The sequence below is a fragment of the Austrofundulus limnaeus genome, unplaced genomic scaffold, assembly GCF_001266775.1.
Source record: "Austrofundulus limnaeus strain Quisiro unplaced genomic scaffold, Austrofundulus_limnaeus-1.0 Scaffold882, whole genome shotgun sequence".
NCBI classification, from domain to species: Eukaryota; Metazoa; Chordata; class Actinopteri; order Cyprinodontiformes; family Rivulidae; genus Austrofundulus; species Austrofundulus limnaeus.
Window position 1 is genome coordinate 32,457 of NW_013953284.1, and position 16,650 is coordinate 49,106.

The 16,650-nt window shown below is 39.6% G+C and overlaps 1 protein-coding gene across 1 annotated transcript; it reads right to left on the reverse strand.

Moving 5' to 3' along the window:
- Positions 1-8,972: 8,972 nt before the first annotated feature.
- LOC106533091 (PDZ domain-containing protein 8) lies at positions 8,973-16,083 on the reverse strand. Its single transcript, XM_014029307.1, has 3 exons — positions 16,068-16,083; positions 12,271-12,516; positions 8,973-12,127 (listed from the first exon to the last, which is right to left on the reverse strand). Exons 1-3 carry the CDS (start codon positions 16,081-16,083, stop codon positions 9,792-9,794), a joined length of 2,598 nt encoding a protein of 865 aa, XP_013884761.1. The 3' UTR covers positions 8,973-9,791.
- Positions 16,084-16,650: the final 567 nt, after the last annotated feature.

A 16,650-nucleotide genomic window follows, 5' to 3' on the forward strand; every position in this document is an offset into this window, starting at 1 on the left:
TGTCTTTCTTTTGTGACATATATATTTCTCTTTTGGCAACATCCAAGAAAAATGATGTACATGGCCTTTGATGAAAACTTTTCTGCAGTTGCTCAACCACTTTCAACTTGAACATGACAACTGATCATAATTAAAGTGCATAATGTTTGCTGTCTGTCTGCTTCTAGTTCTATAAACATAAAAGGTACATTACTGCTGACGTGTGTTCCTCTGCTCTCCATTCATTTAGGAGTCAAATCTGGTGAAATGAGTTGACATCTTTCCAGGTTTATTTTGGTTTTSGAGGCTTTTGTCCCTTCGTCGTACTTAAAACATGTTTATTTAGAGCGTTGAAAGATTTTGCACATGAAATGCAAGGTGGCATTAAAAAACAGAACCCTGTAGAAGTCTGACCATTTGAAGACAAGTAGAAAATAACATTGTTTGTTGATAATAAAAATCGGAGGTCAAAATGTCCCCGTGTGGATCCAGACATGTTCAGAGCCAGAATGTCTGCTATTATCAAGTAACCATGTTTATCTGTGAAAACAGTGTCTATTCATGTGAACAATGTTTTGTTAATTATATCAGTTTGACGTCAGASAGACGTAAGAAGGCAGCTCGTACTCTTGGAGGAGAAAATCTCTGTTAAAAGATTGTCCAACTACATAAAACAATTCAGCTGTTGTTCCAGTGTAATGTAATTAAACTYCTGGTTGCCTCATCGTTAATACATATGGCTTTATTACCAACGTCGTAAAGAGCATTTATTCTAAGCAACATTGGTGCTTTTTTATGTTGTGCAATCTTCCTTGGATAYTTGGACACCAGATAAAAACAAACTTTAATTTTCTGTGGAAAAGGGTAAACTGAATGAGCACGTTTAAATGTAACTGAGATGATGTACAAAGTATTTTTTTCAGCATTGATCATGTGAAGCGTCTGTCCTAAAATGTACTGTACACAAAAACAGGAACAGCATTGGTTAGTTTTAGAACTATTATTTTTTTCTGTCTTATGATATTTTTGTTGCTCAGTTGTTTTTATGTCTTTCTAGTTCTGCCCATGAGATTCAGCTCGAATACTGGTGTGTTTTTGTCATTGAACCTTTCTGATTTAAAAAATATTACTTTGCATTTGGAATAACTTTGCTTCTAAAAATTATATTACAAACGYTTGTTCCTATTGACTTTTGTCACATTTGAATTTGTTGTACTGTGTGTGATAGGCTGTCAAAAAAACTGTCTTAAAAGGTTATAACTGACCAGTAAAATATGTAACTCTCACATTATTTTTTAGGTAAAATCACTATAATAATCTGAATTCTGTCATTTTTATTATTATTATTTTATTATCCAGAATTAATTGGACAGGCGTTTACTTAAACCTTAAATCTGTACTATTGACTGAATAATGCTTTTTGAAATATGGTTTACTTGTGAAAAAAGGTAACAACAAGGTTGACACTAAATATAGTGATGGTCAGACTTTCAGCTAAACAGAATAGACAGAATTTCTCAGTGGACCTCAAAATTCAGTTTCTGCTCTTTGCAAATGATGTGGTGCTTTTGGCGTCATCACTACTGAGTGTGAAGAGGCTGGGATGAGGATCAGCACCTCCAGGTCTGAAACCATGGTCCTCGGTGGGATGTCCTCTCCGTGTTGGAAGTGAGGTGTTGCCTCTGAGTATCTCTGGGTTTTGTTCATTAGTGAGGGAACACTGGGGGCACAGGATCAACAGATTGGTGCAACTTCCACAGTACTGTGTACCGTGTGTCAGTTATAGTGAAGAGARAGCTGAGCTGTGAGTTGAAGCTTTCTGTTGGCTTATCGATCTACGTTGCAGCCCTCATATATGGCCACAAACTGTGTAGTGATGGAATGAGATCATGGATACAGGTGGTCAAAMTGAGTTCTTTGCCTGTATTCTCTTATCTTTCTTAGAGTTAGGGTGAGACATTTGGTATCTAGGAGGGACTCTGATTCAGGCATGAGGATGCTTCCTGGACCCTCTTAGGTCGGTGTTCAAGGYATGTCCAACWGGGAAGAGACCTGAGGAAGACCTAAGACATGAAAAGACTGTTTCTTGGCTGGGCTGAGAATGAGTTGTAAGAGGTGGCTGTGGAAAGACATGTCTGGGCCTCCCTGCTCAAGCTGCTGCCCYCACGRCTCGGCTCCGGAACAAGCAGCAGCTAATGGATGGATGGATGGATGATTTTCAGCCCCATTACCATTGGGTGAATTTAAAACACGGAGCACTTGGAGAAAAAGGTTTTTGGTTGGTCAACACGTGATTTCATTTTATTGCCATGACAGCTGAGAGTGAACAAAGAATCAACAAGCGTCTTTTTTTGTTCCAATRCAATCCCAGAAACCTTCGTGTTGATTGCCTGTGCTGCAGGCTGGAAGACAGCACAATGACTTGCAATGATAGGGAGATGTGGGTGCAGACACCCTGTAATCAGCCTGTCCATCTTAGAACTGGTCTTCAATTACTTTGCAGATGCTCACACAATACTTCCTTTTTGTCTTCAACCAAAACCAAAACAGTTGTTGCTCTGGTGACAGGTGCTGAGGCGATTTATCTTTTTTTTATTTGCATAAATAATGTACAACTGATCTACAGCAATCAGTTGATTTGTGACGTTACCCAAGGATAAGTGATCAAACAGGATAACTGTCAAATCAAATAGATGGTTTTAAAACCAAGGCTTAAAATGGGTTAGTACATTCACTTCCTGTATTTTAACACTGTTGCATGTTTAACTGTTCAAAAACACAGGGTTTTAAGTGTGTATTTCACATCGAATAAGGGGGAAAACAATGGAAAAAGTTGATTTTGTTTGTTTTCCAGGATCAAGAATAATGAAACGGAAGTCAACATTTTCTAGATTTTAGTTGATGTGCTAACATTACATTTAAAAAGTTGAATAACATCAAAAGATTGAGATTAAAGTTAGGTTAACAACACACAAATGTTGTCTAAAAAGATGTATTTTATAATASTGGACCCCATACCAGATCCTTAAAGTGTGTTGTTTGGCCCTACACAAAAACATGAGTAAATTGATTAAATGTTTATATATTGTGTAGATGCTGCAAGAATAAATCCATTTATACCTTTTTTCTGTAAAGTCGTCAAACAGGAACTCCATTTGTAAAGTGGTGACTATATTTTTCTGAGTATCACAAACCCACACTGAGGGAAAAAAAACTCATTTTAATTTTATTTAGTTGGCCTGATGAAATTTGGAATGTCCAGAAGAGCCATACCATATTTGAATTTATCCCATACTTAACGTGTTGTGATCCGATAAGTGTCTGGGCCCTGCAGCTGTCCACAGGCTCCRGTGAGAGGGATGCTAATGTGAACAGATGCATCACATCCACTTCCTTTAAGTCTGATGTCTAAAGCAACACTGCCATCTTTGTTTGAGKGGGGATTCTAAACTTAGATCACATTTAGGCTTTACAGACAACAGCCAGAGAAGAGGTTAGGGTTTAGAGCTGAAACCTTAATGAATTTTAGCTCAACTGATTTTTCTTAAAGTTTTTGTACAGCTCATATTCTGAAAATATTGGGACATTTTGTTCTTTGTAAAGAAAAACAATGTATTTTCAAATTTCATGAACCTATTTTGATGTGCTTGGGGCTTGATGAACTTAAATTGTTGAATCTAAAAAAATTGGGGGGGGGGGGGAATTGTGAATTGGAACCAGTGACAAAACACTTTAAAAGGTAGGCTAAGGGGCATGAATGAAAATGTGCTGGAGAGGCATTTTGCAACTATAGGTTAATTGGTAACAAGGCAAGAGAACCAGTTATAAAAGAAACAGCTAAGAAAGTAAGGCTAAAGATGAGCAGAGATTCATCTGTCTTCAATGAAATGTTTCGTCTCTCCTCCAAGAGACTTCTTCAGTCTGAGAGTTTCAGGCAAAATTCAGGCTTTTAAGCACTGCCTCCATGTGACTGATACTCACATCACATGGCTATCGTTGACACCTAATTAACACTTATTGTTAACAGGGGTGGAGTGATACTGGCAATAGCCGCGCTGTAGGAGGGGGACAGCTGAAAACGGAGACCCCCACCTCTGTTTAATGATGGACGGTCTTTCTTCACAAAAATGGCTTCTTTTATTCCTCTCTCAAACCAACGTTCCTCTCTATCAAGAATGAGAACATCCTCATCTCTGAAAGAGTGACCGCTGGCCTGTAAATGAGGGAAAACTGCAGAGTTCTGGCCATTAGATGTAGCTCGTCTGTGTTGGGACATTCTTTTGAACAGTGGCTGCTTTGTTTCCCCGATGTATAACTGGCCGCAGTCCTCCTGGCACTTAACAGCATATACAACATTGCTCTGTTTGTGCCGGGGCACCGGATCTTTGGGGTGAACCAGCCTTTGCCGTAATGTGTTTTGGGGTTTGAAAGCCACTGGGACATCATGTTYAGAAAATAAACGTCTCAGTTTCTCCGAAACACCCGCAACATACGGAATAACCACTGGTTTGGGTCTGGGTTTGGGGTCTTCATTTTCACCTGAAGGTTGCATGGAATCCTGTCTGTGTTTCCTGTCTGCTTTCAGGAAAGCCCAGTCAGGRTAACCACACTGCTCCAGGGCCTGTCGTGTGTGTGATTTCTCTTTCTGCCTGGCTCCTGGGTTTGTAGGGACACTGTCTGCTCTGTGGTACAGAGTCCTGATCACTCCTAACTTGTGTTCCAGTGGGTGGTGGGAGTCAAAACGCAAATATTGGTCTGTGTGGGTGGGCTTACGATACACGCCAGTTTCCAACCGTCCTCCATCCGAAACSGAGACATCGCAATCCARGAACGCCAACCTGCCATTTTTTACATCCTCTCGTGTGAACTTAATATATTCATCCACAGAGTTGATGTGATCAGTGAAATGTTGGACTTCCTGGGCTGCATCTAAAAATATTGGAACATTTTTAGCACAATGATTCCCGAAGGAAACTTGTGAAGACTTTGAACTCTACAGTTCATAATGTCAAAAGATTTCAAGAATGTAAAGAAGCGTCTGTGTGCAAAGGACAAGGGTGAAAGTCAACATTTCATCCTGTCTCAGCCAAAGCTCCTGTAAAATAAACTGAGGCAGAATGTGAGGGGGRAAAAATATGTGGTCGGCAAATTCAACATTTGAAACGGCTTAGCGCGCTGGTCAAAAGTCTGCCTCTCTGATGGTATGGGGGTACATTACCGCCTATGACATGGGCAGATTACACATCTATTAATGTGGAAACGTTTACATAGATTTTACATCCATAAGAGAAAAAGATCCTTAAAGGAAATGGTCTCCTCAATTTCTTGATGTTTACAAACTGTTGTTAAAAAAAGGGATGCTCGATGTAATAAATACAACACTGCTATGACTTTTTTTGAGACTTTCATTATATTTAAAATAAGCTTGTATTTTAAAATGGTGAAAGCTGGACAGATACCAGCAAAGATAGACGGAGGATTTAAAAGGGCTGTTTCAACATTTATGTTCCATTGTGAATAAAATATCTAGATGGATGAGATTTGCAAAACATTTTTAACAGAACTTGAAATGTCTTTATTGTTAACCATTTTATGAATAGTTTCAAGTGTTTTACACAATTATTTCAACATCCGTTGTAAACAAACGAGTGTGCAGAGGAAACCCTTTGAAATGAGCCATGAGCTTTTGCCACAAAAATAACACAACATTTTGTCTGCTTTCAATTTCCAGCGAGATGATTGCATCTAAAGAACAGTCTTCCACAAAGAGAACTCACTTCTTGTTTATTTTATTTGCGTACAACGAAGCTTCATCACAAGCCTATCTGGAAAAAACAAAACAAAACAAACAAAAGAAACTGTTGCACAACATCCCTCAATCATAAAAACAAGAGGAGATGCAAACACCTGAACAGCCTGGTGAAAGTCATGGTGGGCAGTCGTACAGCGCGTGCAGTCTTAAAGGTCGGAGGAAGGGGGGTGGGGGGTAAGGGTGAAGAAGCATGTGAATATGGTTTCTTTGGAAAAGCAGACTGTTAACAGCAGCAGCTCCTCAGGCCAAGAGACAAACTTCCTCTGGGGGGTTTCACTGGTCTGTGAAACCCCTCCAGGTTACATCAGCACGCAGATGAGTAAACACACCACAGTTTAAAAAATATATAAAAAAGGAGCAATCATAGCCACTTAACTCATTCTTGTTGATCAGCTTCATTAAAAAATGTATATTGCACTAAAAAAAATCCTGAACACACAGAGACAGACAAGTACAGGAGCTGTTGAGTAAACATCTACATAAGCAACAGGTTGTTTTTGTTTTTTCACTGTAAACAACAGGAGACGTTTGCTTTGCTTCCTAAGAATCTGCCTCGTTTAGTCACTAAAACCAAATTTACTTCCTTTTTCAGTAAACATGCACTTTAGGTAATGCTTGTTAGTTTTGAATTTGCTCAGTCGCCTGTTTTTATTTTTGTTGTAGAAAAAAAACCTCACTGTCTGAAAACATTCAAGCAGAATAAATGTAGGAATTAAAGGAATAATTCAGATCTTTAAAAATTGATGTGGATAAAATTATGAACAATTCAACTGTTTGGATAGTTCTTTGAATGACCTGAATTTGGAGAAATACATTTGTATTCTAAACAAATTGACAAACTAATCTGTATTTTGAGTAGGGGTCTAATGTTGACTGCTGCAAACTTAAAACTATTTATTTAAAAAAAACTCAAGGTTTATGCAAACATTGTCAAATTCACATTACCTGCAAAATCCTACARAATTATAGAGAAAACCATAGCATCAGCTAGCTGCTAATAACGGAACTAGCTTCTTTTTTTAGCAGTTTAGCATTTTTCCTAACTTTGGAAACTKTAAGTGGCCCAATTAGCCTCTTCTAGTGTACGCTTCGCTAATTTTAAGTCTGCTATTACTTTCACAAGCGTTAAACCTTTAATTTTTTGTCGTTTATCCACAATTAGTTAAAGACTATCCACTTACGAGCAGTGCTAGACAAATCTGTARCATGTAGTGTCTTTAGYAGCTAAACTTCAAATTAAGTGTCAAAAAGAAATAACATAATTCATTATATAACATTAAATATTTGCTAAATAACATTTGATGTTGAAATGTATAAAATATGATAGAGAAGTATTTGCTATTTGTTGTTATACTAACTCCAAACAGATTTAATAAATATACAAACTTGACCGAAAAAATGCTTTTATTCTGAAGGGGTTAAACTAGAAGTATCACAAGTTAGACAGAGCTAGAACTCTGGTTTGGATTAGCTGATTTGCCACAGATGATCCCACCTTCAAATGAAACCAGTAGAAAACTAACAGGTTTGCATCAGTCCCACCAGTCTTTAACTGGAAGGAGGTGAAGACGTGTGACAGTCATCTTAGTGGTAAGCTTCCTCTAACTTTTAATTTTGTTTAGCGCTTTAGCATTAGCAAAACTAAAATTTTTATTTAGCGGATTAGAGGTTAGTGAAGCTAATTGTTTGGTTAGCTGTGCCCACCACTGGCTGTAACACTTCCGCCTGCGGGCATGTAATAACCATGAAATGCAAAAGTTTAAAATAAACTAAATATTGTCTCAGTGAATGGGTTTATTTCTGAAGTGCATTGTTGACATTTTTAAACAACTCCAGTCTCTAAAATTTCACGACTGTTTTTAAAAAAAAATGCTGTTCTGTAAACATTTACACTGCAGTCATTTTAACATTGTTGTGGCAGAAATATTGCCATTTTCCTGCAGGAGGTGCAGCTAGCACTAGCTGCTAGTATGAGCTGCTGCTGCTTTTTGCTTTTCTTAATAACCAGAGCATGTACTGTATAAAAACAGTGTCATATGAACTTGACAGTGGTGTTAGAAAAGATCATTTGCACGGACTGCTATTGATTTTTGGAGAATGAAGCCGTTTTGTACTTGGCCACACTTGTTAATCCAGTCAGAATTCAACACTTGTTTAAWGAACTATCTGCAACAGGTAAGATATTATTGTTCATAATCTTTCCACAGGACTCCATTTTAAAAGTATTTAAATTATTGCTTTAATCTGTAGGAGTATTGGCCCCAGAAAGTTCCATCATTTTCACATCCCAGCCTAAAAACAGTAAATTTATTAGGTTCTCAGCCTGCAAACATCTGGCCATCATGTGATGGCACTAAGAGAAAAACAAGGTTTAAAATCTTTTCAGACTTATTCAATGACGGTTTGGGCCTCTTATAAAACAATCCTACACTCTAAAAATGAAATGTTGGGTTTACTTAACCATGTTATGTTACCTGGTTCCACTTAACTGAGCTGAGTAAATTCAAAGCAACATACTCATGTTCTTTGGCTAAAAAACTGGTATATTGCTTTGAATTTACTCAACTCAGTTAAGTGGAACCAGGTAACATAACATGGTTAAGTAAATCCAACATTTCATTTTTTACAGTGTAGTTTCAAAAACAAATTCCAACAAGGCAACATAATAAAATAAAAGGATTTAAATGAAAAAAAAACTATCTCTAGTGCCCTAAAGATAAAAGAAACTGAAACAATGTTGCATTTCCTTTCAAAWTGGCCATATTTCTGTAAAACCTTTTTCTTGTGGCAGCATCATAAGAATTTTGAATTTAAGGGTACAAACAAGCAACGTTTGAAGCATCATGATCGGGTTTCTGAACGTGCTAAACCACACAGAACAATATCGCCACCAGATCATATCTGGGTCCAAACTCTTCCTTCGTTAAAGTGTCAAGTTTTTCTCTTCATATGTAACACGGAGATAACAGGACTTCGTAACTGTTGTTTAGAAGCTGTCCAACGATGGAAAAGATAAAATGAAATGAAGAGCATTGTGTGTTAGAAGATGTAGCTGCTTGTGATAGAATCACTGTAATGAGCTGCATCAATGAGCTCAGTTTCAGACAAACAAAACAAGAAAAAAAAAACATCTGGGCAACAAACGAAGGCATAAAATCGACTTTACCTCACTCCCTTAAAGCATGGTGAACAAACAATTTTTCTGTGAAATAAATCACATGGGCTCCATTCATTAGAGATTGACCTAAATTTACAAAAAAAAAGAAAAAAAGAAAACACATATTATCAATGAGTATATCAGAAACACATTTTTAAATTATAAACCAGAACAGTTAGATTCATATTAAAACATGAATCCCAAAATAAAAGAAATATTTCAAATACATAACCAAGCATACAGTTGATGTTCTAAAGAGCTTTGAGCAGACAGTTTTACTTCTAAAAATCAAATATTCTGCAGTAAAAAAGTGCTCAAATAAAAATATAGAGATGAATTCCTGCAGGAAACTACAAATACAACACTGCTGGGAATGCTTACATCTCCTTTTGTCTCTTTCTTAAGGAATTAGTTACAGAGAACATACAAAACCAAATATAAATAGACCAAAGAAATGTGCACATTTTGCAAAGTCCTTCCATCAAAGCAAGGTGACAAATTATAGCATTAATTTGAAGTCAAAGGACAAAATTTAAAGACAAACATGCAGATCTACTGATGGCAAAGTTTTCAAGATTCCCTTTCAAATCTTGCAGCGTCGAGGTGGGATCACACAGTGCAAATTATAACACCAGTACCAAGTTCACAAATCCATCACTTTATTTTCAAATGAAATTAAAAAACAAAAACAAGAAAACCAAAAAGTGTAAATCTAATGCTTGACCTCGACATTCTTAATATTTCAAATGGATGACTGAAATTTCTTAATATCAAAATAACAAACTGCAAATTATTTTCTGGAAAGCAAAAGACCAATGCACATTTTTCTCTTCAGTATTGTGTCTACTGGAGCGCCTCGACACAGATTTGTTCCTCACTAATGTCATCCGTGAGCTGTCCGTCCACAGGGCTGCATGTGTCACTGTCATACACCTCTGTCCCCATCAGGGCTTCTTCCTCCAGACTCTCTGCTTTGCCTTTAAAGCCTTGCTGCTCTGAGGGAGACGTGCTCTCCACTGACTCCAGGTCTTCTATGCCTGCTCGGTAGTGGATCATTAGCAGGGTGAGGGCCTGGAGTCTCTCGCCAGATTTGGCCAGAGCCGTACTAATTAGGGCCTTACGCCGAGCATCTGTGGCCTCCCTTTCTTCCACCACAAGGCCATTGTTGTGCTCTAGCTCCTGGTCGATTTCTTGCTGAAGTTTGTCCAGCATTAACTCCAGCTTCTGGGAGCGTTCATCTGTGGGCAGCCCTCTGTACAGGTCGCGGCCTATCTCCTTCACGGCAATGAAGACGCTGTCGTCCAACCCACCCTCTTTTCGTGTGAGTTTGGTGCTGCCACCGCCGCCGGCAGGCTGCTTTGATGGGCTCGCACCGCTGGTGTAGGTCTCTGTGTCGCTGCTCTCGTTGTCAGATGTGTTTGGAGTTTGCTCAGGCAAATCAGTCACCTGTTCAACAAGCCGAGACTTTGGCGCCTGGCGAAAGTTAAGGAGGCGCGTGCTGGTGTTGATAATATGGCGTGTTATGCCAGTGGCCCGGATCATGGTGGGTTTGGCTTCAGGGTCAGCTCCACTACGTTCAGCTGTTGCCACACAGAAAGGACTTTCAGTGAGGCACTTTTCCTGGCATTTCTTGTGGCAAATGTAGCTGCAGACCATACACTGAGAGGCTGCCTTGGTCCAAACCTTCTTTTTACAGTATTCACACCAGGTCGGGTTCTGAAACTGGGTGTCCTGGAAGTTGTGGCGAACATCTGTTGACTGCATCGTGCTGTAAGCCAAGTCATCACGTGGAACTGAGGGTTCAGGTTCTCTTTCCCTCAGATCCTCTTCCTGGAGGCTCCCTTCCCACTCCTTATCTGCCACCCCAACTGGAAACTCTAATTCACCCTCAGCTAAGTAACAGAAGTTTAAGGTAACATCTCCATAGCACAGCTTCTCGTTGAAGCCCTTGTGAGTACTGAGACTGCGTAATGCAGTGCGGCTGACATTAGCTCGTGGCTCAGGAGGCAACAACCTAAAAGTGCTCTGGTACTCAGCAGATGATGTAGCCATACATTCCAGAGCTATGTGCTCCAGCTGGAGGCTAATATGACCCAAACACAACAAACTACCAAGCTTAAAGGGATCTTTGCACCACAGGGCCACATTAAGGTACTTATGGCTGCTGTCCACTTCAAACACCACTGAGGCCTTAGGCCAGTGTGCAGTCTGATTTCGAAATGTGGTTTCTGTGGATTCCCAGACCGAGTGCTCCTCCAGACTGTCTCGTGTGCTACAGGAACTCTCTGAAACCTTGTCCTTGGCCATATCGGCYTTGCTGCTGGTGAYAGAGGAAGTACCAAGCATATCGTCACAAGACTCTGCTGACTTGACAGACTGCTTTGCTTCAGGTTGTTTGATGGGCATCTTCTCAGCACCAGTCTTATCCTCACTGCCTGCAGTGAGTGGGACTTTTTCTGGAGATTTTTCAGATGAGCTGATGGTGGTGCTCATAGTAGGAGCAACAGAAGCAACAGTAGTTGTAACAGAATCAACGGCATCCAAAAGACTGGTTTCTGATGATGCTGACGTCAGCCTTATCTGAGGTCTCGGTGGGACTGGGGGTCGAGAGGGAGGAGGTGGAGGAGGGACACTGGGACGTTGCAGACCCTCTCCTGGATCACTACTGGTTTTATGCGGTGAGGGTTTTGGTGATTCTTTGGAATGGGGCTTTAACGGTGACTGTAGACCCACAAGGTTTAACTTACGGTTGAGAATGGGAGATATGGTGCCAAGGGGCTTTGAGGCTAAGTTGGCCACTGTCCTTTTAGGGCTTTGGTTTACAGTAAGTAAAAAGTCTTCCTTGGTCTCAGTTGTATTTGTGGTACTACTGCTCAATGCACTATTCTGGCCAGGTTGGGGTGCCACAATCAACTCTTCAAACTCAGAGTCCATGTCTTTGCTGTCAGTTACATCACAAAGGGTGGTGATTGGGGCTGGGTCTTCTTCATAACCACCTGGCTGCAGTGGCTGGGGAATAAAACCTGTTTCCTCCAGCTGCCCAAGCCCTTCCTGCAGAGTTCCAAGGCTACCCAAAGTGGGATTCTGTTGACGAACTGGTCTCTCATAAAATACCACCACCTTTTCCCCAGCCTGTTTTAACAGTTTGGGCACTTGAACTGAAGAAGTAACTTTAACACCTGTCAACAAAATAAGCACAAAGAACACATTTGAGGTCAGTAACAAAGAGTTTTTGGTTGCCTTTTAAACTTTTTACAAAATATTAGACATGGTTGTTAAATACAACATTTTTTGTCATTTTGAGCTGTAAAACATTTCACACCTCCAATAGCAATGAGGCGATCACCCTTTTGCAGGTCAGCCAAGGCTGCAGGGGAGTTAGGAGTCACAGTCTCTATGTAGACAATAATGACTGCATCACCCTCATAGGCAGGACATTGCCTGAACGTCATCCCGAGACTGCCAGATGTTCCCTTAAAAACCTCCGTCTGGTGAACACATGAGAAAAAAGAACCATTAAGATTAACATTGACAAAAAGATTWTAAGTTACATTTGTTGTTGAAGAACCTGCTTTAATTTACAGTATTACAGACTATGAAATACTTCAGATGTGGTTACATTATATTCTTGTAGCTATGCAACAATTAAAAGTAAATATCTTAGTTTATAGTACCTTTTAGAAGCATTACAAAATGTGAGTTTGTGAAACAAAGTTCAGTGTTCAGGAATTTTGATGCTTGTTCAATCTAAAATAAATTTTGGCCCTAATCGCTGCTTGGTAAATGATAATTATACTAGCACAGGATTCTCATATGGACAGAAGACAGCATGGAGCTCAATGTCCCCCACCAAGATGTGGGTTACCAGGGCCCCACCCTGGAACCAGACCTGGGGGAAAGACTATTCGGAAAGCACCTGGTGACCTAGCCTCTACTCATGAAGCCTTGACTGGCTCTGCCCAAATAAGCTACATGGGTTCCCCTTCCGTTTGGCCCACCATATGTTTGAGGGGCCATACAGGTCAGGTRTACAGTGGAAGCTGAAGGTTGAGCTCTTGGCATTCAGACCCTAGCTTACCAAAGCTGGCTCTTGAGACATAGAACGTCACCTTTCTGATGGGGAAGATGCTTGAGGTTAAGAGGTACCAACTACTTAAAGTTGAGCTCACCTCAGCGCATGTTTGAGTTCTGAAGCCAATATCCTTGAGAGGGGCTGGATCTTTTTTCACTCTACAGTTGCCAATAGTGAGAGGTGCATGTGCATTGGAGTTTTCCCTCCATAGATGAGAGGGTAGCTTCCTGCCATCTTTGTGTTATTGTTGTTTGTGCCTATGCACTGAACTGCAGTTAGAGTACCCAGCCTTGTTGGAGTTCTTAGCAGGGGGTGCTAGAAGTTGTGCTACCTGGGAACTTCATTATTCTGCTGGAGGACTTCAATGCCTATGTGGGTAGTGACGGTGCAACCTGGAGGGGCATGACTGGCACACTAGTTCGCAGATTCAGTCCCTTTTACAAATGGTACAAACTCTGAAGAACTCAAAAAACATTATATGATGAAACAAGCTCATGAAGGTCAAGATCACTAACTTTGCTATAGCAGAATCCAAATCATTATCAATCTCTCTACATACTTCATACTTGCAGTAAAACATCTTTTACATAAAATCAAGAAGGAACAGTTTACAGTTTTAACTAAACATCTTGAATTTTTACTTGTTTGTACCAGTTCAGTGTATGTCCACTTTATATTACACCTTCAGTTTTTTTGTTTCCTTTTTTCTTTTTTTCCTCAAACCATAATCTACACGTACCAGTACACTTCAACTATTTTAGCATTTCTTGACAAAATTAAATATCAACAATTTTTACTCGTGTGAGAACTACATGCAACTGAAAATTTGTAGTCTATTCTATCTATCTGTTATTAATCTAAGGAAAGAACATACAGTTATTATAGTTAAACTGTATATCTGGTTTTTATTACCCGACAAAGGCATGACTTTATTGGGTAACTTCATCAAATGTAATGAAATATAAATTTAAATATATTACAAAATGAGCAAACACACTATTTAGTCACATACTGTATGCAGTAACAACCCAATAAATAGAGCCTTAAAAATAAATCAATAAATTAATTAAAAATAAAGTCTAACAAAGACAGTCAATCAAAATAGGTCAGGTTGATTCAAAAACCTCCAAAGACATTCCTTCATACCCAAGTGGGATGTCTTTAGTACTTTGATGAGTRACTCAAACTGAAAGTTGTAATTTTGTATAAGAATAAAGAGCTGCAATTAAGCCTCAATCCCAGCTACAGAAACAACAAGGTCCAAGTTGCTCACAACACACCTGTGAGGCGTAGGTGACCTGTTTTATGCCTGACTGGCTGTCTATCAAACAACAACTGGTGTATGATAGCAACACATGCACACTCCTTATACAGATGATTAAACGGGTGAACTTTTAACAGCAATTTAATTAAAAGCAAGTTAGTCAAAACAACACATATATGATGGGAGATTTCTAAATGGACCAATGAGCAACATGGGGTGGACAAGAAGAAGTARAGTAAGGACGACGGTCCAGGTTTCCTGGTTTAAAAGAGAAAAGAGAGGCAACATGATGTGAGGAGACAAAGACAAATGACTGTAATTTCACATGCTGTAATTTGTCACAGTTCAGCTGGAAGGTAGTGATTGAGTTAAGCCTGGCCCTGAATAAGCACATGATCTATACATGTTGGCACAGTGAGGTAGGGGCTGTGGGTGGGGTTTAGAATGCAGATAACTAAAGTTGACTTGTCTAAGGGCAAGTCCTGAGCTATACTAATGAGTTATCCCAGTTTAAACAAGTCAAGATGATCAAAACTGTACAAGCAAAACATTTAGGAACAGCAGCCTCCAACAACTTAACTACCTGAACTATAGTTCTGTACCACCTTCACATACTTCAGTTCTGCAAGTGCATATAATAAAGTGTGTCATTTATGCAGACATGACATGTTGTAGAGTTCAACCTACTACTACTTTCATTATGTACACAYTCTTTTGTAGTTGCTAAACTACTGAACTTAGTTATCTGTGAAGAGACTAAAACAGGAGCCAGGAGTCTCCAACCAGTAGCTCGTGAGCTCATTTAAAGTAGCTCTCTCTTCTGTACTTGTGAAAAGTAAGCGTAGCAAAATTTAATTTGTCACTGGCCAAACAAACTTTCATTTATATGCAATCAATCCATAGACGTCCCTCCCCYTTGGTTGTCAATGAAACAATCTAGGGTTCATTATGGTCAAACGGCAGCAGACCAGAAGATGTGCGATCACATGGTTGTTCAGCGTTCATTTTTGCACACACTTTTCATAGCTCCTTGAGACACACTGTGCTGAGCTCCTGGGAGACCCCTCCCGCTGCAGCAAACGTCACAGCATGGGGTTTCTTCACATTGGAGTAGGCATGGGACGCTATGAAATTATGACGTAAGATAACCTTGGGCAAAAATATCACGATTTCGCGGTGTGACGGTATTATGATTACAGCTCTAATTTTTTTTTTTGAAATTTGTATTTCAAAACCAAAAAAAACCTTTTCTTATATCATATTCAACTTTATCGTTGAAAGCTGTTTTTAGATCTCAGAAGTGATACTGAAATTTTATTTACCTGTGTGCATTTATACTTATGATTTTTAGCACCTAATGCAATTAGGTTATCCTGATAAACTTTACATCTAAAAAGGATTACTGCTTTTCTATTGCTTTATTAGTTAAACCAGTGTATACTGCACAAGCCTTTTTATTGAAGTAATGTATCACATTGGAAGTTTTTGTTTTTTTTAAATGACAAAGGAGTTTTTGACGTAAAGATTATATAATTATATGCACACAGAAACAAGAAATCACARCTATGAACGCGTGTTTGTGAAACGCACGTTCAGCTAATGAGCTGCTCGGCTAAAGGAGATATTCAGTTTTATCGCCTTTCACCTAAAACTTAAACACACAATCCAACAAAGTTTTGCAGACAAGCTGTGACCGGTGCATTAAGCCACAGCAAGGTGGTGATGTGTTTCACAATCTGATGCTAAAGTTAGCTCTTTCCTTTCAAGATAACATAAACTTTACCTGGAGCTGTGATCATGTTAGACGTGTTGCCTCCACAGTCCACATTGCCGTCATCTTTACGGTTTCCTAAGTATTTTCATTTAGCTGGCTTTATTATTTTAGACGGGGGAAAAGTTTGGGGAACTCGCTTCTTCAGCCACCGTCACACAACCCCCACAGAGCTGCGAGTGCCGACAGGCAGTCTGTTACAGGAGTGCGCAGGGGAGGGGTCGTGGGGGAAAGTCTGAAGCTCACAGACCAGAGGAAAAATAAACAAAAAACGCTTATACCGTAGGTACGGTACGACAGAAAATTTTAGTGGTTTTGAAACCGTGACTTTTTCATATCACAGTATACCTTGAAACTGGTATWCGGCACATGCCTACGTTGGAGTCTACGATGGGGAAAAAAATCTGATGCTACATTTACACCAAACGCGTTGCGCACCTCCAAAAATCTCAAAACTCACGCCTCCCGACGCTGGTGTCCAGTGAGGACAGACACATTCGATGTGAACGTAGACGCGCTTCTTTAGACTCTCGAGAGGAGGAGGCTTTTTAACCGTAGTTTCGATAACTTACCAAACATGCTGACTTCCTCACTA